At 46.0% G+C, this 25,810-nt stretch overlaps 2 protein-coding genes across 2 annotated transcripts in view; both read right to left on the bottom strand.

Annotated features, from left to right (window-relative positions):
• The window catches only part of HS3ST3A1 (heparan sulfate-glucosamine 3-sulfotransferase 3A1), a 91,613-nt gene that overhangs the window by 55,929 nt on the left and 9,874 nt on the right, over positions 1–25,810 (bottom strand). The window lies entirely within an intron of this gene.
• On the bottom strand, positions 22,325–22,717 carry LOC103300565 (cytochrome c-like). The gene has a single exon (XM_054709317.1). The coding sequence runs from the start codon at positions 22,715–22,717 to the stop codon at positions 22,325–22,327; it is 393 nt and encodes a 130-aa protein (XP_054565292.1).

The raw sequence follows: 25,810 nt of genomic DNA, 5'->3' as shown, positions 1-25,810 counted from the left end.
TAGGGGCGCCCCACGAAGGACTCCTTGAATCTCGGGAGACATCACAAAATAAATGGAGACCCACTCGGAGACGCGATGGCAACGGGCCAGACCCCGTGGAAAGCTCACTGAGGAGACAGGTAGCAGCACAGGGAGCAGGGCAGACCCAGCCTGTCACTGACACAGAGAGAAGGCTCAGCCACACCAGATCCAAACAGATGAAACACCGCTAAGACACAAAGGCCACGCGGAGAGCGGCCGCCCAGCCCAGCACATTTACAACAATGAGGAGGGCGGGGGGGCGGCCAGGAACGGCCCTGGTGGGTGCTGAGGCGTGGCCTCTTCCCTCCTCTCAGTTGCTGAGTCACGTCATTAGCTGGACCTCCTATGTATCGGAGGTGAGTCATGCATCCTATTTTGTAAGCAAATTAAAGACCTGAATAAAACCTTGAACAGTCAACTATGAGTCAAAAGAGGACAAAGGACATCAGTTCTGAAAGAGCAGCCGCAAAATTAAAAGAAAGGAAAAAAAGTCCTAAATAAGGAGAGACTACAAAGGTACATTTTGGAGAGAAAAAAAAAATGATGATGTATAACAAACAAACAAAACCTGAAGTTTAAGTGCTCCCTACCAATATGCTCACAAAACTTAAATATAGACCTTCTAAAACCAGGAAAAAAAAATATGAACTACTAAGGATAAGACAGGCTATGAAGACGCTACTTGAGTGGTAAAGAGAAATGAAAAGGGGATAAGGAAAGTAATTAACAGAAACACACAAGTAAAAAGTGAGGCCAAATGAAGCCGTCTCCCCTTAAATTGCAGACAAACACTAGGCAGAGACGAGAAGAGGCTGGAGAAGGGCGGACACAGACCCATAGACCCGGGAGCAGAGCTTCGGCCGTGGGCTGTGCCGGCACAGTCCTCACGGTCAGATCTGCAGCCAGGAAGGTCTACCTCTGACAGGAAAATTCCTGAAAGGGGACAAGCACAGGATGCCCTGGTAAATGCTTCAAAATTTTAAGAACAAACAGAGTCCAATGAGTTACCTAAGGCAAGTCAAAGTAAAGTAAAAGTAAAGGCAAAGAAGTTGAACAAGCAAAAATGAATGAACAATTTAAGCATAAGAGAAACACCAAATAAGTCTGAGTTTATGGATAAATGACCTAAATAATGGTAAGAATGAAAACCCCTGGTTGCCCATATAGAACCTTGATGCAAATTTGAAAAAGGACCTTATTGCTGGGCTCGGCGGCGCTGCGCCAGGATGCTGAGTGTGGCTGCGAGCATCGCCCTCAGTGCCTGGCCCTGTGCTGGGCACTCTTGCAGAGGGACCCGAGGGAGACCATTTCACATACGGACAGTAAGTACCTCCCCAAACATCTAGGAACTCAAACATCCACAGGTGAAACTCTAGTTCCAGATTACATTTACAACTAGGAGGGAGATTAGATGTATATCACACACACGGTCCATATCTGTGGGTTCCGAATACACGGATTGAAAATATTCCAAAATAGTTACATTGTTGCTGACGCATACTATGTCGTCAGGCCTGTGATGCGTCCGTACTGAACACGTACAGACCTTTTTTCTTGTAATAGCCCCTAAGCAATACAGCGCAACAAGTCTCTACATAGCATTTCATTGTATTAAGTATTGTAAGTAACCCAGAGATGATGTACAGCATACAGAACAAGTGCATAGGTTCCGTGCAAATATTGCATCATTTTACATGAGAGACTTGAGATTGTGGTATCTGTGGGGATGTCCTGAAACCAATCCCCTGGGGGTACTAAGGGACAAATGTATTATATACCATATACTTGAGGCCTGTTGCACAATATTCGTGCAAGAATAGGCCTTTCATCCCCTGGCTTCACTCCCGGCTGCCCGGGAGCCTGCAAGTCCTTGCTCCCAGCTGGAGCACCACTCCTGTAGCTCCCTCCGCCACCCATCTCCCCCTTATAGCAGGTGCTCTGCCCCTCCCAGCCACTCTGTGCCTGAATATGCAAATTGACCCAACATCTTTGTCGGGTTAATTTGCATACTCACTCCTGATTGGCTGCAGGCATAGCGGAGGTACAGTCAATTTACATACTTGTCTATTATTAGGTAAGATAGCTATATGTTATACATATATAAAGGTTTTAAGCAATTTATTATCTCTATGATACCATTCCCTTCTGAAATTATAGAAATGAGCTCATTGCTAGTAGACAGCCTCAGCTAACAGGCAGCTGACAGCAACTAGCACTTCTTCCTCACATTCTGGGCACAGAGTGTAAGCACACACCGACCTCGATGTCACTCAGGAGGTTGGCAAACGGCACACAAATACAGATTTTTATTTACTTATTTACTTTGCTCAGATTGTACAAACAACTGCATTCATTTTTCAAAGAGTTTAAATTATAGCTGGGCCACCACCTTTTAAAATCAATGTCTTGATTCTGAAAAATTTTATTTTTAAATATTTCAAACTTACAGGAGAGTCACAACCATAGTGAGAGTGAATTGTCCATATACTCTTGACATACTGATTGGCTGTGTTTACTTGTTTTTTGCCACACTTGCCTCTGTGTGTGTGCAAACACATATGTTCCTTTGCTGAACCATAATATGGTTGCAGGCATTGTGACATCTCACGTGTAAATACTCTGGGTATATCTTCTGAGAACAAACAATGCTCCTAAGGAATCCTAATGCAATTATCACCCTCAGGATAGGTCACATTGAGACCTTTATTTTATTTTATTTCTGGTCACAGCATGTGTCTGTGTTTAGGGTTAGCCTGATGATCCCAAGCTAAAGTGATCGGACCTCTTTCAGCGCAAAACACTGCAGGCTCCGTCGCTCCATATTATGGACAAACACCTCAACATAATATTGTCGTTCTGTTTTACTCAGAGGACAACTGCAACCCAGCGAGGTGCCTAGTAAAGAACCTGACATTGAACTAGAGTGCTTAGAGCTCCAGGAAAACCATTTAAAATGTTTCCTTCTTTTAAGAAGATAAAGACATCAAAGTTTAGGAACTTAAAGTGGCATTCCTGAGCTACCCCTTGGTGAAATTCAGACTAATTCCAGCAATGCCACCCAGCCCAGCACAGAGCTGTGAAATGCTTACCCTCTGGGGGTGGGGGAGCCACTCAGAGCAGAAAGGAGCTGCTTCCGTGGCCTAGTTTCTGCTCACATATCTGAGCAAGGGCGCCGCCCTGGTGCCCAGCAGAAGCACGCTGGGACCTCTGAAAGGACACACAGATGCCTTCGCGGCCCCGGGGCCAATTAACCTGGAGTCTCTGGGCAGAACCAGGGCACCAGTGTTTGCGAGCTCCCCAGGTGACTCACAGCCAGCGTGGGGCCCATGCCCGGAGCAGTGGGAGCCCACACATTGGCTGCAGCTGGGTATGTCTGTCCACCTCCAGCCAGTGTAAGTCTCTCGCCTGAGGAGGAACACCAGACGGCATTTTTCTCTCCCTGCTGCTAATTTTCTGGCCAGCATTCACCCTGAGAAACTGCCAAGCCACAGCCCTTCCTAAACTCACTGGCCACAGCCCTCCCACCAGGCCGGAGACACCAGGGATTTTAGCAGGAGGCAGACACAGTGGCCAATGGCAGCACTTTCACTCACACAAGCATCCAAAAGACAACGGTGTGTTTCACCAGCACAGATGCCCCAAACATAGGCGAGGAGAGAAGGAGCCAAGAGCAAAGTGAGGATGCCATGCGGTGTGCTGGTCTGGCTGGGGCTGAAGGCCCGTCCTCGGCGATGCTGGCATCCTGGCTGGGCAGCGAGCGCAGCCACAGAGAAAGCTGTAGCTGACACAGCACAGGCAGAGGCCCCTGTGGGCAGCCGGATCCTCAAAGGCCGGTGCTGGTACTGTCTCAAAATACCTACAAATGGGAACAGGATGGGTGGCCATTACCACCCTGTCTTTGGGGGACAGGCAAGTAGTAACTCAGGCTCATCTCTGGGAGAGGGGAGCCACAGCCTGCCACCTGCCAGGGTCTGAGTCAGACGCCCGGGTGGCCAGGCAGTGCGTCCAGGGTGACTCACTCTGCAGAAGGCAGCAACCACCAAGTCTGCCTCGGACAGACAGACACCCAGGCCATTCTGTGAACACTGCACATCCTGTCACCAAAGTGGTGGCCGGGGCAGTAACCCTATCCGATTCCTGACACTGCAGCCCCTCCCACCCACTCTGATCTCCCTATATCCTGGGATTGAATGGCCCATAAAAATGTCCAGCGTGAAAGACAGGTTCAGAAACCTTACCCTGATGAGGCCCTTCAGCATCCTCCACCTTCCGCCTCAGGCCCTGCCCCCGAACCCCATCATATCTCCCCCCTGGCCAGGAGACAGTCAATGGCGGTGGGGTCCCGTTTCCCTACATGGATAAAAATCACTGACAAACACATCCACTGGCCACACTCAGCCCAAGAGTCAAATGTCCTGGCACGCGGCTGAGCTCCAGAGGGCAGTTCATGAAACCAGTCCACAAGCCTGCGACCATAAACCGTCTTATGTTTACGATGACAGGGCAGTGCGCACGCTCCTAAGACGACGGTTCTCGTCTGACTTGCCTTGCCTGCAGGCCCCAGCTGCTTTTGCAGGGGACTGTGCAGCAGGAGCGGACACGGGACCTGAAAAGACAGCTCAGCAGCTGTTGTTTGCTCACTTTGTTGGGGTAAAGGAGCAAGTCAGACCTAAAGGGGCCCTAACGACCCCACAGGCCCTCGGGGTGCCCTGCAAGTAAGAAAATGCCTGCCTGATCTGCACATGCTGCGGGGAAGGCAAGGCAGGGAGCCCACTTCACCCACACGCCAGCTCCCACTCCTGCAGGGGGCAGGGTCCCACGGGGGAGGGGAAGTCACTGGTGGCTGCAACTGAGCCCAGAGCCCAGGGAAGGGAGACCACATGTCATCGTTCAGGGTGGCTGCAGTACCGAAAGGAACTGAGGCTGGAGCACAGGAAGTGGGGGGAAACTAAGGCCTGGAGCACAGGAAATGGGGGGAAACTAAGGCCTGGAGCACAGGAAGTGGGGGGAAACTAAGGCCTGGAGCACAGATAGTGGGGGGAAACTGAGGCCCAGGACCGTGTTATGTCTCACTCGGTCATTGTGCAGGAGGACTTGGTGTTGGCTGGGCCGTTCAATGGGAGCAGGGATTTTGTAGGGCATCTGAAAGTGGGAATCCAGCCAAAGTGAGAAACGTGAGGACACCCACCTATTTTGTGAGGGGGGGATTTCGCTCCCTTCATCTCTGCAGCAGACAGATAGGTTGATATACGGAAGGTTCCTACCAGCTCTGACCAGCTCTGCTACCAGGAGTGACTAAGTGGACCGAGTCCAGAGGTGTCAGCCCAGCAAAGCATCACGAAACGGCCCAACCTCCAGGCACAGGTCCCGATGCTGGCCGGAGGCTGCCGCGCTCTCTGGCTGGGAAATCTGTCCCAGGCAAACACAGCTGCAGCCCTTCCTTCCCTCAGCCTATGCTTCTGAACTTTGTAAATGCTTATAATTAACTGTGAGAAAGCAATTTAAAATCACAAAATTGCAACTTTTAGCACTGGTGCCAGGAATAGTTTTTCTGAGTTATCAGTGAATGAACAGTCCGATCTATTATTACACAGTGAAACATTTGGACTCATCCCATTGACCAAAATCTGCATCGCCATTGCTCTGTAGGAAGCTAGAGTTTAGCATTGGTTTTAGGAAGTTTCTAATGTTAATCCAAGAAAAGCAATTCTTGCATCAGCAGCACCTCGGGACATGTGTTAATAATATGTTTCTATATACAGATCTCTGCTCTCTGCACAGCAGCATGTATTTTTATCCCTTGGTGAAGATACGGGTGGGAAGTGCATTGAGGAAGCTGGAAGAGAGAGTGACATTTCCCCAAAGACCCAGGCTCTTCTTGATGGAGATCCATATTTCTGAGAAAATTATCCAATCAGAGAATCTCTCCAGGTTTACATTTATTTTCATTACTTATAAATTTGGCCTCGTTTTCTAACGTCTTATTGGATTGGTCAAGTTTAGTTGTAGTTTGGCTTAGCACTCTCCAGTTTGAAGTTATTTTTATTCTTTTAGTGGTTACATTGAAATGTTTTGCATGACAATTGACTTAAGAAAATCTAAAGCTGGTATCTCTATTCTTCGCCCTATCAACACAGACTTTAAAATACTTCAACGCTGCCCCCACTTCGCCTTCCTCTCATTCTCATTAGTGATCCAACCAGTTTCTTACTTTTATTAATCTTCTAGTCTTTGCTCATTTAGATGCACTAGCATGTTTACCGATTTCTTGGCTTAACACTGCATTTATTACATCATGGTTTCCTCTGGATTCAGTCTTTCTGGCTAAAGTATGTCATTTAGTCATTATTTCAGGGGAAGTCTGTGTGTGGTTAACTCTTTTTGTTTATCTGAAAGTTCTCCAAGTTCTGTCTTATTAAACATATATTGGACCTAGTTATTCTATTCTGTCTCTATAAATGACCTTTTGCTAGTCCCCCATCTCTTTGGTAACTTTATCAAATATTTCAGTGATTAATATTACATGGCTGTTTTGCTCTGCTGTTTATCAAGTCGATATTTTCATTATTATGTTTCTCTGCTATTTTATTTTCACTGAGTTTTTCATTTCAACTCTATTTTTCATTTCACATTCTATTTGGTTCTTTTTCAAATCTTTATGCTGTCCAACCTTTTCATTATGATTTTTATATTTTCTTTTCTTTCTTTAATAATTTGAAACAAGCATGTAAGTATCTTTCAGAGTATATATTTTTGAGGTCTGTCTTGGGGTTTGTTGCGTCTGCTGCCTACCCCTCATGGTTGATTTCTTTCCTAAATTGCTAACTGTGCACTTGTCCTCAATTGTGGTTGCTGACTGTGGGGAAGTCTCCTGGGAACCAAGTTATGAAAAATTATGGGACAGGTTTCAGTTTTCTTTCTGCCAAAGATACCAGGGTGTCAATGGTCCTGAGACCAGTCCTTCTGTTGACGTCTGAGCTGTGGTTCTCACACTTCACAGGAAGTATGAACTCAGACCACATGCGAACATACAGCTCAGACTGTGGTTTTCATTCCCTACGGTCGATTTTAAAAATTTGTCCAAAATCCTGTCTCTTCAGCACTGTGTTCTGGTCCTGGGAGCTGAGGTTTTCTAACCCATAAGGTCAAGACCATGGGGTTTGGGCGTTGGACATTCTGGAGGGAGCACAGTTTTGTTTCTCTTGACAAACACAAGACCGAATTCCAGCCCTGGGCTCCCGCCTGGCCTGCAGGAGCTGAATTCCAGCTCCTCTCTCCCACTTACCCTCTGTGGGTTCCTGCAGCTCAGCCTCTACTTACTGCTTCGGCAGAGTTTCCTTTCTTTGAACTTCAGCGTGGTGAACTTGCTTTTGTTGTGGTGGTTATATTTATGCAACATTCCTATGTGTTTATTGTTAGTGGGCGGAAGGGCAGGAATTAGATCACATCTTTCCTCCGCTCAGTCCATCTCGTTGCTGGAAGTGTTGCTGAGATAATGAAAGGTTTTAATTATGAGGCTATATTGGTACCACATCTCATGAGCGAGAAGCGAACCACCCCACATCCACTGCATTGCTGGAACGCTCACAGAAGCACCAGCCTGGGCCTTCCAGTGGGGACTGCTGGGGGTGCTGGCGGGTACCAGGTACACACACCTGGATGTCCCGAGGTGACACAGAGCGAATCGGATCACTCACTGCTCATGTCCCCAGGCGTGCCTGCCAGCTCCTTCCATTTTCATCTGTCTGCACAACCATTAATGGTTTCTGAGATGCTCATTTTTCACAACTATCAACTTGTGAAACTTTCATTCAGGAGACTAGTCTGGAAGCAAAATCTAATGTACATTCATTCCCTTGGGGGATAAAACTTAAAATAGAAGTCTTGGATAGCACACCTAAGGAATCTCATTGCTGCCTCCCCCTTTAGCCTCCTGGTCTTCACATGCTCTGTTCTATAATCTAAAACGGGTCTCTAGCCATTCCACACTCCTCCCACCTTCCTGTGCAGCAAGCTGTGTCCTACATGGGTAGATGGGAAGTTCTATTCTGGGAGTCGCCACTAATCCAGCTTGGACCGCAGCACAGTGCAAAAGCTAGGAGAGAGCAGGTTAACCAGCAGTTCCTCTGGCCTCCCAAAGCTTTCTTATAGTTCAAAACTGGTGAAATAGTCCAGAATTACTGACATTTGAATATTTTCACCACATTTGGGAGATTCCAGCTGTTACCCAGGAATGCAAAATAAAAGATATTCTTAGGATATCCTATATAATAAAAGGCTAATATGCAAATTGTCCCCTCGACTGGGAGTTCAACAGGGAGTTCCACCAGGGGGCAGGGCCAGCCGACCAACCGCCTGTGGCCCCTACCCCTGGCCCTGATCAGCCACTCCCCCCGCCATCAGGGAGGGCCAGCTGGACCCCGCCAATGCACAAATCCATGCACCGGGTCTCTACTAGAAGGGATAAATCAACAGTCAGTACCACATTGGGCAAAAAGTGTTCATCCCTATGATATTTCCATTTCTCTCTCAAATGACTGGTTGTTTCCTCTATCTACTATCTACCACAAAAATTGTTTCTTGCTTTCTGTTCTAAAATGATAAGAACACAGATGTTTAGTCCTAATCCCCATTTTCACGATAATAGTAATAACACCTTATAAACAATTTTGGAAACAAGAAGAGGAAATCATCACTCATCCTTTTTATTTATTTTTTAATCCTCACCTGAGGATATTTTTCCATTAATTTTTAGAGAGAATGGAAGAGAGAGGAAAGACAGAGAGAAATATCAATGTGAGAGAAATACATCAATTGGTTGCCTCCTGCACACGCCGTGATCAGGGCCTGAGCCAGGGAGAAGCCTGCAGACAACGTATGTGCCCTTGACCGGAATCGAACCTGGGACCCTTCTGTCCCCAGGCCGACACTCTACCCACTGAGCCAAACTGGCGAGGGCTCGTCCCTCATCCTTAATTCTAGCCCACACACACATCTTAATGTATTTCTTCTCAGTCTATTTTTTGCCTTAGAACTTTTATTTAAACAGTTAAAATCATAGTGCCCCATGTATTTTTAATGCCTTTAAGAAAGTTTTGGGTCCCTAAACATCTCACTTTTTTTTGTCATCTAACAACCTCTAACCAGAGCAAACCAAAATTTCTTGGCCGAATTTTACAGAAAAGGAAACCGAGGTGCAGGCATTTGATGGCGAGTTGCTGGGCGTGACAGGGAGACATGGAGAGCGGTTGTTCTCAGGCTCTTTGTGGGTGTCCACAAGCCCAGGGGCCTCACCTGGTTTGGGAGAAGGGAAAGGAATTAAAAATGACTCTCCCCAAATGCTATCACATTAGTCTGGAAATGCATGAGGCTGAGTATGGCTGAGGGGTGTGGATCTGAATGCACAGAGGTCGGTGGGGAGGCAGAGGTGTAACACGACCAATGTGGACGTGGAGTGCTCTTAGCAGTGAGAGGAGAAACCAGAGGTGGACTGAGCTTTTAAGAGACCGAGGGCAGGAGGCTCCGAGGAAGCCTTGCTGGGGGCCCTGGGCTCTGGGAGAATATTTTAAAGTGCATTTCAAGAGGTCAGACGAGACGCAGGGCAACTGAAAGGCCATGGCGGCCAGGAGAGTGTCATCTTAAATGCAGACAGGAAGGAGGCTGGGGGCAGCCGAGACCTCCGCAGATCGAATAGGTTTGGCACTTAGCAGGTCAGGGTGAGCATTCCCAGGGACATGAATATTTTGACTGCAATCCAGGTGTAAGGGGAAAGCTTTAATGGAGTGTGTTGTACAGTTTCTGCAGGACCTTCTGAACTCCAGGCCTTTCCATAAAAATCCTTTCTGCCCACGGGGGTCAAGGTGTTCATTAAGTGTGGCCTATGGTAGAAAAGGGTCATCGCTTTTCTGCAGTTCAGTACATAAAATTTTCACTTACTCCTTTGCTCTCCCAGGTCCCTAATAGGATGGTGATCTCCTTGTATCTGTGTCTTGCTCATTTTTAATAATTTTCCTGAGGTTTCTGGCCCAGTACCTCGCACCTGGTAGAAGCTCCAAAATGGCTGTTGAATTTCCATCTTTAAATCCTTTCAAATGAGAGAATGGGTCTAAAGGTCAGCAGGTGAAGTGACCTCAGCAGATTAAAACACAGCCGGACATCTGTCCAGGGAGCCAGCTTCTAGGAACAGAAGCCAAAGGTCAATTGTGAGCCCTGTCTCAACCGCAGCATCCAATCACAGACGCTCTTGCGTCCCTTCTGCTCGCTCCCGGGCTGTCCTTAGCACCCTAACTCCTTTTAAACCTCCTCTGGAAGTTTCCAAATGCACTAGCTTCCTAGTCCTTCCAGGTGAGGGTTCACAAGGAAGAGATCCAGCTCTCCACCCCGAGGGAGACGTGTGTGGGGACACCGTGTAAGCTGGGAGACGGGACCTGCGTTCTGCTCCAACTCCCCTGTGGTTACTTGATTTGGGACCTTAATCCCCTCCTTAGGACTCAGTTTTGTTCTCTCAGAAATGGGTTTTGTTCTCTCAGAAATGGTGGAGAAGGTAGGCGTAGGCCCTCTGTGGTGAGCAGGCTGCGAAGCCTCCAAAGCGTCCATTGTAAGTATTAAGCTTCATTCCAGCTCCAATGCTGGGCAGCAAGGGGAGGCAGCAAGTGGCTGGGAAGCTAGAAAGTTCTCCCAGGACAGCACCACAGAGAAGCTTGCCCTGCTGTGGCCACGGGGACAGCGAGGTTCTCTGGGAGCTGGTGAAGGCCTTCTCATTTAAAGGATGGCCCCAACCCAGCAGCTTTGGCATCATTTGAGCACTTGTGAGAAGTGCCCGTTCTCAGCCCCACAGGAAGCCTCCTGCATCGGATTCTCAAGCAGACAGACCGTGCTGGTGGTGTGTCAGCAACTGCTGTGTAACAAACGATCCAGAGCTCAGTAACTTAAATAACGGACAGGTTATCTCACACAGCTCCTGAGGGTCAGAAATCCTGGAGCAGCATATCTGGGCGGTTCCTGCTCAGGTGTCCGCTGAGATCACAGGCCTGTGGTCAGGGGGGTTGCGGACACAGACAGGCTTGATGAGTGTGGGGGATCCATTATAAACACACTAATACTGCCTGGCTGTTGGCAAACTTCTGGCCCTTCCCTGTGGGCCCCTCTAAGGGCTGCTGACTTCCCCATTCAAGTCATCCAAGGCAAAGAACACACCCATGTCGGAAAGTAGTCTTTTTACAATAGAACCCGAGAGTAGCATTCTATCACTTTTGCCACACTCAATTTGGTCTGAGTGGTAGACCCAGCCCACACTGGGAGGAGAGGGTTAAGTCCAGCCCCTGAAAGAAGGGGTATCACAGGATCTGTGGGCACAGCTTCTAAGCCACCAGGACGGCAGTGTCGGAGATGTCCACAAACCCCGAGCACAGAGCAGCTAAATCATCCCATTTTAATTAGGATGTTGCAGTTATAAAATACATACATCATGAGGATGTACTGTATAGCTTGGTGGCTATAGTTAATAATCTCATATATTTAAGAGTTTCTCAGAGAGCAGATCTTAAAAGTTCTCATCACAAGAAAAAAAAAATGTGTGGCTATGTATGGTGACGGATGTTAGCTAGACTTATTGTGGTGATCATTTTGCAATTCAAAAAAATAAAATCTCCCCAGCACACCATCCTAAAAATCAATTGTTTATTCCTAGATATCCTGCCTGGCCGGCATGAGACGAGAGCTGGCCAGTGCAGAGACCTCTACGCCGTCTGGACATTCCACTGACAATGGGCCCATGGAGTGGCTTCCCAGCTGCTCACCACAGAGGGCCTACGCCTACCTTCTCCACCACCTTCCGCCCCAGAGAGCCTTTAGGTCTGGCTGTGGAGGGACCCGTGAAGCCAACTGGCCTCCTGAGTGAGAGGAGGAATGAGAGCAGGACTGTTCACAACGACGGAAAAGCCAGGCTTCCGTGGTCCACATCCAGACACCAGGACCTACAACATGGAGAACGGTGCACTTTCCGGCTCAGTGGGAACCAACAGAAATCACTTACACATTCTTGCTTTGCAGATGAAAAACCTCAGTCACGAGGAAGTCTAGAGCATGGTATAAGTTCACTAATTAGTGAGGAAGCCAGGCCCGAATTCCAGGCTTTTCCACGACCGTCCACATGACTGCCATTGGCATCAGCTCAGGCTTCCACTCCACGTTTGTGCCCATGGCTACAGCAGGACCCCAGGCAGGGCTGACAGCAGCGCTGTTATTCATAAGGAAAAGATTGCTCAGGGTAGCTGTCATCTGGAATGCTATCGAATGCACTCGCTCACACCACCAGTAGGAGCATTTGAAAACAGTGTTTCCAAAGGGTAATTTTGCAGTGTCTACCAAAAGCCTTAAAAAATGTGCCTGCCATTTGACCCAACCATTTTTCTCCCAAGAAGTCACCCTAAAAAATAACCAGGAATGAACACTCAAGATCTGTTCCTGAGAGCCCACTTCAGTTTTGTTTGTCATCCTATCTAATAAAGAGGTAATATGCAAATTGACCATCACTCCAATACACAGATGGCCGCCCCCATGTGGACACAAGATGGCCACCACAAGATGGCCAGCAGGGGAGGGCAGTTGGGAGAGATAAGGCCTGTAGGGGAGGGCAGTTGGGGGGGACCAGGCCTGCAGGGGAGGGAAGTTGGGGAGAACTAGGCCTGCAGGGGAGAGCAGTTGGGAGGGATAAGGCCTGCAGAGGAGGTCAGTTGGGGGCAACCAGGCCTGCAGGGGAGGGTAGTTGGGAGGGACAAGGCCTACAGTGGAGGGCAGTTGGTGGGGGAGTCATCCAGGCCTGCAGGGGAGGGCAGTTAGGGGTGACCAGGCCTGCAGGGGAGGGAAGTTGGGGAGAACTAGGCCTGCAGGGGAGAGCAGTTGGGAGGGATAAGGCCTGCAGAGGAGGTCAGTTGGGGGCAACCAGGCCTGCAGGGGAGGGCAGTTGGGAGGGACAAGGCCTACAGTGGAGGGCAGTTGGCGGGGGGGGTCATCCAGGCCTGCAGGGGAGGGCAGTTAGGGGTGACCAGGTCAGCAGGGAAGGGCAGTTAGGGGCAATCAGGCTGACAGAGGAGCAGTTAGGCATCAATCAGGCTGGCAGGGGAGTGGTTAAGGGGTGATCAGGCTGGTAGATAGAAGCAGTTAGGGGCAATCAGGCAGGCCAGCAGGCGAGCGGTTGGGAGCCAGCAGTCCTGGATTGTGAGAGGGATGTCCGACTGCCCATTTAGTCGGACATCCCTTGAGGGGTCCCAGATTGGAGAGGGTACAGGCTGGGCTGAGGGACACCCCCCACCCCATGCATGAATTTCGTGCACCGGGCCTCTAGTAGTGAAATGCTGGACTTGAACAGTAAGGAGTTCTTAAGCGCCTCAGGGCACAGCCAGACAACAGAATCTCTGCCACATTAAGCACCTTTAAGGGTGGGGGTTTTGCAGTGGTGTTTGGAGAGCTGTGCTTTCCTCACTCACGGCCTTCATCCAGTCTGGGGCCTGGGCCCCACCCATCTCCTCCCACGGAGACCCAGTTCCAGCACAGTGCTCTTGCGAGAAAGGGACCTGGAATAGTTAATGAATGAGTAAATGAGGAAATAACAACTATTCTTACCGTGACACCCAAGTGTCTTAATAGCAAAGTCATACTCGGGTAAGAGAAATTACAAATACCATGTCAATAACAATAATTATTTGCAAGTATGGTGATTATTGAAGTCTGAATTACTTCATGTATTAAAAATAGCATTGACTTTCCATTATTATGATCCCCAAATTTTCTATTTATATTAATTGTACAAAATGTATGAATAACATGTCTGATGTCAAAGTACCTAAGAAAACATTTTACTATTAGGTAAGCTGGAGATTCTCTGACCACATCACACAACTATATATTTAAATATCTGATGCCCAGCACTGTGCATCTTTTTTTTTATTAAAGTATTTGTGTAATTGGCCACATTTTGGCATTGAAATGAAATTTTCTCTTTGTTGTTTCAATCAATTTAGCAGTGTGTATGAATGTTCATAGCCTTTGACCTTATGATTCTATTTTTGGGAACACATTCCATACAACTTGTACTCAATGTAACAAATAACATTACAAAGATATCCAGCAAGGTACCACTTATAATAGTCCCAAACTTAAAAAGTACCTAAAGGCTAAATAAGTAAATTATGATATATTCTTAAAATGGGATTTAGAAGTCAATACAATATTTATAAAAGGCCTATCAGTAAACTTAGAAAGGTTTATACTATTCTCCTAAGTGATAAAATGATTGTACATCGTATATATGCCCTGAGCCTCATTAGGTTCAAACGTTTTTAAAAAATGAGTGATACATAGTAGAATGCCTGGGAGGAAGTGCATCCAGTAGGCTGCAAGGGTTGTCTTTGCTGTATTTGCTACGTTTTCTGTCATGGGTCAGCTATGCAGAGCTTGTGCGAAGAACTCCAACATATGCAGTCCTAAAACCATCACACTGCATAAAACCACGCAGTAAAAGTTACAGGGCTTATGGGGAAAATAGAGTTAGGGTACAACACTCAGAAACGTCACCAGTAGCACCGTAAAAAAAGGTGGGAACCTAATAATAATAGTAGCACAGTTTTACACACCTTAAATGGTTATGAAATTCATAAATACTACAATAAACATGGCACTTAACCTGGAAAACACCCTAAAGTTTTCTTGTGAAAGTGGGCACTGGAAGGCCACAGCTTGTCAGTTGCTGTGAAGTGGTACCTAAAGCTGGACACCACACACGTGTGTGCCCTGTAACATGTGGTGAGCTGAGGGCTGTGTGTGTGTGTGTTTGCATGTGTGTGCCCTGTAACATGTGGTGAGCTGAGGGCTGTGTGTGTGTGTGTGTTTGCATGTGTGTGCTTTCTTGCATGGCTGGGTCCAGCTGGGTACAGTTTTCTGCATTCCTTTAGTCTTTCTTGTGGATGAAAATGCACATAAACAAATGCAAAATTCACTTCATGCTCAAATTATCCCCTAATATCCTCATTCCCAGGAACAGATTCACTTGATTAAAACAAGCATTAGAGCAGAACTGCCTGTCCTGTCTTCCTAATAAATAACTTTGATACCGGCTAGTAAAGGCATACTTCTACAGTTGTCTACACACGCTGTACTGTCTCAAAACCACTAGCCACATGAGTAAAGAATAAAGACATATGAACCTGCTTGTCAACCAGTAGGCAAAGGAAGCAACGGGCTGACTAAATATTTTACTCTTCAAACACGTTATATCACTGTTGTGAAGACATATCTCAGAAGCATTACTTGATGACTCGAAGAGCTATGAGCTGTTTAAACAAAATCTGGTCTATCAGGTAAGTGTTGGACTAAATGGCCCGGAGGCCATTTCCAATGCTGATAATGAGATTTGACAATAGTGGGCTTTTTTCTAATTAATAAGGCACTTTATTTTGGATAAGAGGAAACAAGTTCAGTTCCCAGTGGGCTGGGATTTAGTGCTCCATGAATTTCAAACAGGAATCAAATGCAATAAAAGTAAATCCAGTCACACCATTCTGAGCCTAAATATTTCAAATTTATAAAAATATGTTTAAAGTACATTCTACATTTTGTTGTGTGTCTAAGAAAACTGCAAATATATGGACCATCTCTTATTTCTGCCATTTTTATATGAACATATGCTGTTAAGTAGTCCAAGTTACGTTCCTCTGAGGATGGAAGACACTTGTTTAACTACTGTCTTAGCATTTCTGTGCCAACAGAATGCAACCCAGAGACTCAAACTCTTTTATTCCCTAAATGTCACTCAAGAACAATAGGAAGTTTTCCTCTATTTTAAAATCACTGTGACTTAAACAAACACAAGAAAAGACCTTTCCTGGGAAACAGTTTGTCCAACTGAACACTTCCCTTTTTTTCTGATGGATGTTATAAAAGGGGAAACGACTCATTTGGCAAAGCAGAGTACATCATTACTCAAATCGGAGTTCAATAGTTCAGATTTTCAGAGGCCATGGGGAGGAAGAAAAAGAACGTTCTGTTTTCAAGGAAAATGATTTTGCCCAAGCTTTCCAAACTGAGCTAGTATATTCTACAACATTCCGATCATAGGCACTCATAAATCAATATATTGAAATTGCTTACATATCTAATTATTATCTGATTTTGAGAACTTCCTGTTTTGAAGGACAATGATGTCACCCAAACTTTACAACTGTGCTGGCATCTATATACATAAAAGCCTAAGCGACCGTTTGACCATTCGACTGGTCGCTCTATGACACGCACTGACCATCAGGGGGCAGATGCTCAACGCAGGAGCTACCCCCTGGTGGTCAGTGCACTCCCATAGTGGGAGCGCCACTCAGCTGACCAATGGGCACAAGATGCTGGGCTCACGGCTGGCAAGCACAGCTGCAGCGGCCTCTCCTGCGGACACTCCCCTAGCATGCCCCTCTCCCATCCGGACTGGGACCAGAATTGGGACCCGCATCTGGACTAACTGGGCGTGAGCCTGCAGCCGCTTCTTGGTCACGGGCACACTGGTATTGCCCTAGGACAGATGTGGAGACCACAGCAGAGCGGCAGCAAGCCTACCGAGTGGCGGCACTGGCAGGCGCAGCTGGGCCAGGATGAGCGGGAGTGGCGCGCCCGGCCTGGGCTCAGGCTCCTCCCCGGCCACCTGCCACTTTGTGCACTGCTACATCCCTCAGGGGATGTTGGACTGCCAGTTTTGGCCCAACCCCCGAAGGCCCACAGGGGGGACCCCACCAGTGCACGAATCCTCTAGTATTCGTGCACCAGGCCTCTAGTATTATAATAATAGATATACATAAGTCACATATTTAAGCCAATTAGTAATCAATGAACTATTAACTTATTTACTTGTTTATAAATGAGGGAAACATGCTTGCAAGAAGACAGCTGAAATATAACCCATCCATTGGCATACTTTGCTAGACAATTAAGGGGTTTGCACATGGAACGAGACAATGAATGGCCAATGGATTTCTAAGCATTTCGTAATAGTCACCTTCTGCGTTTGCACAGCACTGCTCGTACATTAATTAGATCACTTAATTAATGATTTTCATGCTTCCTCTGCCTGAGAAGTTAATCATCTCTTATAAGAAACCATATTTGAAATACTGTCATAGCTCTCTGAATGCCTTACTTTTCAACCAGCACTGTCGTACAGAGTAGCCCCCGGCAGTGACTTTGATGATGTGGAAGCAGACTGAGCTGTTCATGAGATCCTGTCATTGTTAATTTTGTGGAGACAGATGACTGGCATTCCTGTAAGGACGGTACATGTCTTCATCTCCACAAACATCGGGAAATGTTACTTATAAAAAAAAAAAAAAAAGATCAAGTGAACCAAATTATGAAAAAGCAATAAATTTAGGGCCTGAGGAAATTGACCAGAAACCCACGGCCGGCCGTAGAAAGGATGACCAGGAAAACAGACATGCGGAAGCAGGGACAATGAACATTTCCACATCTAAGAATTTCAAACTCACAAAAGTCTCTGGGGGTACCCACTGGAAATATCCAGGCTGACCATGAACGATCTCGGAAACTGCTTCCGCATCCCACTCCAATGGTCTCCTTGGCCCTTCACTGGTGGCCCTCCGAGCACGTATTTGTTCAGTGCTGTTTTCTACTTTCGCCCCTGCTGCAATTATGGCGAGTTCTGGTCATGCAGCTCAACCTTTCAAAGTTCTCTCACACATACACAGAGGGTAGCATGGCAGCTGCTTTATCTCAGGCGGGATAGTAGATGAGAGAGTGAAAATGCAGCCCTCTGTACAAACATAAGCCCACTAGCTTTTTAATTCTTCGGCTCTCTGGACTTCACACCCTCTCCCTCTGCTCTCCTCCCTCATCCTCTCCAAATGGATCCCCTGAGGTGCTGCTTGCTGCGGAGGGCCCACCTTGCGTCTCTGGGTGCACTGGGATCACAGGCTGGTGCAATGGATTCCTTAACTGCAATATTCCAGCACCAAATCTAGAGAGACGCCATGGAAGGCATTCCTGACTTTAGATGCAGCAAGTCCCCTTGTTTAAGCATCTCTCATCTTGAAACATCTTCCAAGTCCTTTCTCTAGGAGTTTATATGAATTGGAGAGAAATTATCACCATCAACTAGTAAATGACAAATAAAACACTACAGTTTTTCCAAGAGCAATCAATTTGTGAGTCAGATAATTAAGAAATAAATTGATAAATTGGTTTGGTTTTCTCAGGGTTTTCTTCTTCTCTCTCTCTCTCTATCTTTTTTTTTTTTTTTTTTTTTTTTTTTTTTTTGGTGTATTCTCATCATTACCAAAGTTTCCTGAGAAGAGAAAGTATCAGGAACATAAGAAAGAATGTTTGATATTTGGCATTCATACAGGAAAAATAAGAATGTGTCACTGATAAAAAAATATTCAATGGTTGAAACTTCTTAAAATATTTCAGTGTGGGTGAGAGAAAATACAAAGCATTTAAATTTCTTCATTCTCTCATGGGCCTTTCAAGTGGGGTTAAAAAGATGGAGATTCTTTTTTTAAATAATGTTTTTAATCCTCACCCAAGGAATGAGGATACTTTTTCCATTGACTTTAGAGAGAGTGGAAGGAAAAGGGGTGAGGGGTAGAGAGAAAAATATCCATGTGACAGAGACACTATTGGTTGCCTCCCACACATACACCGAAAGGGGAGGGGAGATTGGCCCTTCAACCCAGGTATGTGCCCCTGACCTCGAATTGAACCTGTGACCTCTGGTGCACAGGCCGATGCTCTAACCGCTGGGAATGCCAGTCAGGGTAGACGGAGATTCTTAAAGCAAGTTTATGTTCCTTCCACTCCCACAATGCAGTTTAGCATAGGCTATTGCAGCACACCTTAAAACAGAGCCACTATGCTTTTCCCAAAATTTTCAAGAACATTAAACAGGCATAGCAGACACTACTTGTGTTCAATAATTAATACTGAAACCTTAGCATCCATCCAAAGAGCACAATCTGCAATTAAAAAAAAAAAATCTGGCTAGAAACTTCTGATAAAAAAAAGGCGTTGATCCAGTCACCATGCACATGTAACCGTGTCAGTGCAGAAAACATTACGCACAAAGGCAGTAACCAGGACAAAGACACACTAAATACATTCTTTTTTTTTTTTTTTTTTAATATATTTTATTGATTTTTCACAGAGAGGAAGGGAGAGGGATAGAGAGCCAGAAACATCGATGAGAGAGAAACATCGACCAGCTGCCTCCTGCACAGCCCCCACTGGGGATGTGCCCGCAACCAAGGTACATGCCCTTGACCGGAATCGAACCCGGGACCCTCCAGTCTGCAGGCCGACGCTCTATCCACTGAGCCAAACCGGTTTTGGCCACACTAAATACATTCTAAAGCCTCCTTCCCTATAGGGAATTTTATACCTGGGTGACTAGCAATGATGGTCCTAAAACAAAGATAAGGGACTCACTGGCCAACTCCAGTCCAGCAAAGGAGACGGCATAGAGCAGACACCTGGTGAAGTCCCTTACACTCCCGTCTCTCTGAAGCATTTCCATTCTCCCGCTGCCGGCTGGCTCTGTCACACCACAACAGCCCACCTGGTCGCAGGGTCGCCAATCCTTCCTAACTGAAGAGACACACATCCTTTCGTTCTGGACCTCCTCCTCTTTCCTTAGCACTCGATACCACTGACCTTGAAACCATCTTCCCCACCCCCCCTCAACCCTGTATTATGAAAACTTTAACCACGGCCACAGTAGGAGAGACTTGTACAACAAGCACCATCTACCCACCAACTAAATTCTAAATTCATATTTTTATTATCATACTTTCTATATTTTTATTATCATATATCTATTCATCCATCTATCCATGCTGTCATTTTTAATGCATTTCAAAGTAAATTATAGACATGAGTACAGTTCCCTCTAAACACTTCTGCCTTCATGGCATGACCTACGGAAACTGTCTCCCTTTGGGGAAGAATACACACACATTTTCCTGGTCCTGTGCCCCTTCCACCCCCTCCTCGTGTTCTGCTACACACGCTGTGGCCATGGTCACGGCTGGCACAACCTCAGCAGTCATGCCCTTTGATGGCTCCCGAGCCTGACCTCATTCATGAGCTGCAGCTCACCCCGATGCACTTCTCTCTTCCTGGTCTACAAGAAAGCTGTTTGTTCTCCTTGACAACTGTTATTCCTATCAGTTCCCTATCATAGTCACAGTTACTACTAAACACACCTGAGCTGGAAATACTCTCCACTTTCTCCCCCTTTCCTCATTGCTAGCATTCCACAAAAAGCTTTACAATTCCTATTACCGAAATGTCTAGCAAATCATCCCCCCAGCCCCATGCCTACTGCACCGCTCTAGCTCAAGCCTCCATCGCCTTTCTTTTAGGTCCTTTGACCGTCACCTGCTCAGTGTCCTCCAACTTTCAGAGGCTTAGGCTCCACAGCAGAACCGGAGAAGATGGGAAGAGTCGGTCCTCTACCGAATGTCTTCAACACGCACTCCCAGGCCCTGCCCCCAGACAGAGCTGTGCTGTCCTGCTGTCCAGCACGGTAGCCACTGGTCTCATGGGGCTAGTAAACCCTTGAGATGTGGCTGGTCGGCACGGAGGCTGCTGCATGCATAAAACCCGCACTAGGCCTGTCATATCTTGTACGGAAAGGCAAAATATCTCATTGATAATGTTTTATTTTTGTTTACATATTGGAATGTTAATATTTCAGACATATTAGCTTTCGTAAAAATATTATTAAAATGAATTTCACCTCTTCATTCTTACTTTTTTTTTAAGGCAGCAACTAGAAAATTTTAGATGACATATCTGGCTCCCGTTACATTTCTATTAGACAATGCTGATTGAGAATAAGGTCCAAACTCCCGAAACATGCCTTTTAATAATCCTCAATGATCTTTCCCGGCGTCTCGCTCCTCACTTGCCGAGGCAGGTGGTTGAATTAAACCACATGGTGGGACCATTTCTCAGAGCGGAGGTCAGATGATGAGCTATTCCCTCATTGTGTCCTCTATCGCCATCCCAAAAACAAAAGGGAAAATGGGAAAGAAGGGGAAAATCTGGAAATTATACATGTATTAAAGTACAAAGTCAAGGAAATATCGATGTGTTATTAGGCTTTTAAAAAATGACCCAAGACTGCTTTGATTTGTGCTTATGTGGGGCCTTTCCTAAAACAGAATGCTTGTGGTGGAGCATATAATCACTTTACATGAAGTGCCATCTCCCCAAACAACTCCAACCATTTCAGAAAGTTCCCCAGGTCACTGCCCTGCAGATCTGGACGGACTGTCCCCTCCTCACACAGCTGCAAGGAGCTCGGTCATTTCCGAGCTATATCACTTCTCACCTACATCAGGCACTCACACCTCCCAGGAATTGGGTGGTGGGCACTCACCTGAGAGTGACAAGGGAAGTAAAGAAGGAACCACCTTTAGCCTCCCTGGAAGTCTGCTCACTATGACCAGTGAGCTGAAGGCTTGTGTTGGTAAATGCAGTTTTTTCTTTTTTAGAAGTGTTAAATACTCTTTATTTAATATTATACATAAACCACACTAAAATGCCTTTCATTCAGTAAAAGGCAACAGCTTAGAGACAGGGAATTTTATTAAGTTGGCATAGTTGGGACCAAAAAGATAAAATGGTCACTGCCAGCGTACCTGCAGCCCTTGCCTTTTAACAGGCTGATGAACACAACTTGAGCAAGTCTTGCAGGTCTAAGAGACAGTGAAGGGTTTTCCTCAGAATTTAAACATATTAACACAACCAGTTCTATAAATCTACATGTAAGCCAATCTCCTGCAGTTTTGAGATGGCACGCGCCACCTCTGTGAAAAGTTGAACACCAGGAATCAAGTCCAGTCGTGTTTTCAGAAGCGGGGGCAGTGACAGCACTTGCTGAACCCAAATCATCATCAAAGATCAAGAAGCTGCCCTAACTGGTTTGGCTCAGTGGATAGAGCATCGGCCTGCGGACTGGAAGGTCCCAGGTTCGATTCTGGTCAAGGGCATGTACCTTGGTTGTGGGCACATCCCCAGTAGGGGGTGTGCAAGAGGCAGCTGATCGATGTTTCTCTCTCATCGATGTTTCTAACTCTCTATCCCTCTACCTTCCTCTCTGTAAAAAAATCAATAAAAAATATATTTTAAAAAAAAAAAAAAGCAGCTGACTATATTCATTTAACCACAAGCCAATCTTACTTAAATCAGGACTGCCCGAAAGACATGCTCTGTTAGCCATCCATGATCTGAATTCTGGTGTAGGAGGTCAATTACACATGGTAAATATGGTACACATAAAAAAGTCATGAGACACTCGTAATAAACAAGGCCGTGGCCAACTATTCCTCATGATAGCTTTTTTGAGATAAGCTATCAAGTCTGCCCTTTCTGCACTCTTCTCAATGCCAGCGAAGAGCATTTTTGTTCTAGGGACGTACTCCTGGGGATTCTCCCAACACTCCATCAGAGTAGCCTCACCCCAGGTGATCCCTTTGTTCTTGTTGGCATCCCTGTAAGACAATCCAGGGGCCTGACCTGTCTTTCGCCCAAACAGACCATGGAGATTTGGCCCAGACTTGTGCTTGCCTCCCTTCTCCACAGTATGGCACTGGGCACACTTCTGAACAAAAATCTTCCTGCCCTTCTCAACATCACCCATTTTTAAATCACTCGTTAGGCACGCGCGACACGGAGGTTCCCACTCACGAGCCAGACGTCCCGCTCTCCGATGAATACAGTTTTATTGGGCCATCACAATGCCCACTCACTTACGTACTGTCGAAGGCTGTTTTCCTGCTCTAAAAGCACAGCTGAATAATTGATGGCGACCATATGGCTCACAAAGCCTAAAATATTTGCTACCTGGCCCTTCCCAGAAAAAAAAAAATACTGACCTCTGCCTTAAAGGTCATTTTCGATTTTTTTTCATTAAACAAATAGTGAATCTATTACCTGACAGGTACAGTTTCAGGTCCTGGAGATACAAGATTTAGATCCCCAGCACAGAATGCAGCATATTCACCTTAGTCTCTTCACACCGGACTCCTGCTCACACCAGCCAGAGTTTCCAAACTATTTTTCCATTGAGATCCACTATAGCAAATACATTTTGTGCCCAATCCTTTCTGCACACACTCACACACACACACACACACACACACACACCTGAACCATGTTTGTCAAGATGCATGGATTGCTAGCTACCTGGATTCACTCTTGTAGTGTATCTTATTGTAGCCCCTTCCATTAAATCGTTTGATTTTATTATACATGAATGTCTTGTGACTCAGTGTTTGAAGACTCTTGGTTCACCAGCTTTTTATTGTCCAGCTCTGGTCTTCCCTAGAAGCCACAGTTTACAAACTAGCAACTATTCCCCTCAGATAAGAATGATCTGCTTCATCCAGGCAGAATTTTGTTTTGTTTTAGATTTGGTTTTGGTTCTAAATATATGAATTATTTCCCAATACGTTTTTTTAAAAAAACATGTTCCCCAATATGTTTCTTTTTTAGTGTTCCAAGAACATTTAAAAAATCAGAGGGCATGGCAGTCAGGAGTGCACTTTCTTACTTGGTCACCACCAGCTGGAGCTGGGAAGTCTTCAGTCCAACATTTGCTTCCAACCTGCCAGCCTTCGCCACAGGAAAAATGCACCTGAAAATCCCAAGAATTTTTATCACAAGCATTAACTCCCCATGACTTCCCCCCCATATAAATATAAAACAGATCCAATTTGTTTTCTTTCCATCGTTAAACCTGGCAGGGCTTGGAGTAGGCCCTCTGGCTTTGGGGAAAGCCGTTTTAACAGATACTGTTGGAATCCAGGTCCTCCTACACCGAGAAGAAAGAGTAAGGTCTCATTAGAAAGAAAAACAAGTGGCCTTTATTTCTTTAAAAAAAAAAAAAAAAGAAAACACACACCCACAACATTTGATGAAAGAAACTACAAAAATAATTAGAGTCCACCAGGAAATTAAAAAAAAAAAAAAAAGAAAGAAAGGAGATGCCCGTTTTTGTTTACTGAAAAGCGTTTTTTGTGAAATGAAGTCACTGGTGGCTGCAGCGTTTTCCTACCAGACTTTTCAAAACAGCGAGTCGGGGAGAACGTGGCTTCAGTTAAGAAAGGTGCCGAGGGGAGCAGCGGGCTCTGGGAATGGAACTTTAGTTGCTGCTTAATCCAGTTCCCTTTTTAAATACCTGAACTTAATGAGACTCTGCCAAGATTTATGACCGTAACAAACACATCATTTCTGACTTTGTCATTCAAACCAGCCTGGCAACTTTGATATTTTCTATTGAAAAGAGAGGGCTAATCCAAGTAAGAACTCTGTAAAAGGGAAACGGAATTTTATTCCCATAATTTGATTGATTACTTCCTACCCTGAACACTCAAGAGAGAAAAAGCAAACTTTTCCCTGCCTGTGCTCGGATTTCTCCCACTAATCTTTTACAAGCAGGCAAAAAGCATAAAACACAAATTACTTACAAGGATCCATAGGCCAATCGTGCTAGCGGGCCCCTAAAATCTCTAAGCATCACTGATTCAATTCAATTCAGTGCTTTAGTTCACCAGTTCTGGGAGGAGAAAAAAATAATGCTATAACTTGTTCCATTCTCTGGAATATTTTTTTGTCACTGGTGCAAACCCTCCAAAATTACACTTAGTGATTCAGAGCCTGCAACTGTTTCCCACTTGTATTCTCCAGAATTATTCCCTGGCCATCGGGAGCCTCAAGCTCCTGTGGTTCGGCTTAACCCTGGGCAAGGCACCTCAGTTTCTCCATACGAAGAAGACTCTAAGTGGCTGTGAATTCCAACATCCTTTATAACTTACCATTCTATCTGACTAGAGCCACGTCTGATGTGGCAAAGACCTGGCCACTATACTGAAGGGTTGGGCAGCTGGCCAGAAATTAATTAGATGAAAGTTACTAATAACAATAATGAAGATAGACAGAATAGTGTGTGGAGGTAACAAATGGGCCCTGCCCTCATTTGGGAGTATTAATATATCCAAAAAATAAAAAAAGTATCAGTCAAAAAGTGCAAATACAGAAATAAGTGAGAAAGATGGACTTAGGCAATGACTCAGCCACATTCGGGGCGGGGCGGGGGGGGGCTGTGAGGAGGCTGTGGGGGGATTCCTACGGTCTGCAGGAGCAGGCGTTGCTGACGATAGCCAAGGGGCAGGGCCACCAACTCACCTTGCCCCGATTCCAGGAGCAGCAAGCAACTATCGGATTATAACTCTGATCATATTTTCGTTTTCCGATGCAGCTGTTTAGAAGGAAGAAGCTTGCTCATTTGGACCAATGACGAGTTGGATTTTTTCACGGTTATTGTGATATTTCAATGGGTGAGGAAAAAAATCAGTTGAATGACCCAGGATTTCTGATATGCTCAGGACGGTGAGTCCTGTGATCAGATTACTTCTTAAAAAAAAGAAATGCAGCAAAAGCAGAGGCGGCCTCCATTATTCTCTGCAGGCCAGTGAGCGCGCAAGGATATTTATCAACGACTTTAAAAATTCACTGTTCAACCACATGTTGATATGTTGCCTTGCTTTTTAACGGAAGATTCAGGACCCAGCATCAAACATTCCAAGTCACTCTGCCACTTGGGCCAGTCCTTCCGTCCCTGCCATCGCCAAGCCACCGAGGCCGGCTGTGCGGGCAGCAGCCACACAGGAGCGGCTGTCCGAGAACAGGGAGAATGTTCCGTGGTGGAGCAGCGGCACGCTGGGCCCAGCGC

Source organism: Eptesicus fuscus, chromosome 20 (assembly GCF_027574615.1).
Source record: "Eptesicus fuscus isolate TK198812 chromosome 20, DD_ASM_mEF_20220401, whole genome shotgun sequence".
Taxonomy (NCBI): domain Eukaryota; kingdom Metazoa; phylum Chordata; class Mammalia; order Chiroptera; family Vespertilionidae; genus Eptesicus; species Eptesicus fuscus.
This window is presented reverse-complemented; position numbering and strand designations above follow the sequence as displayed.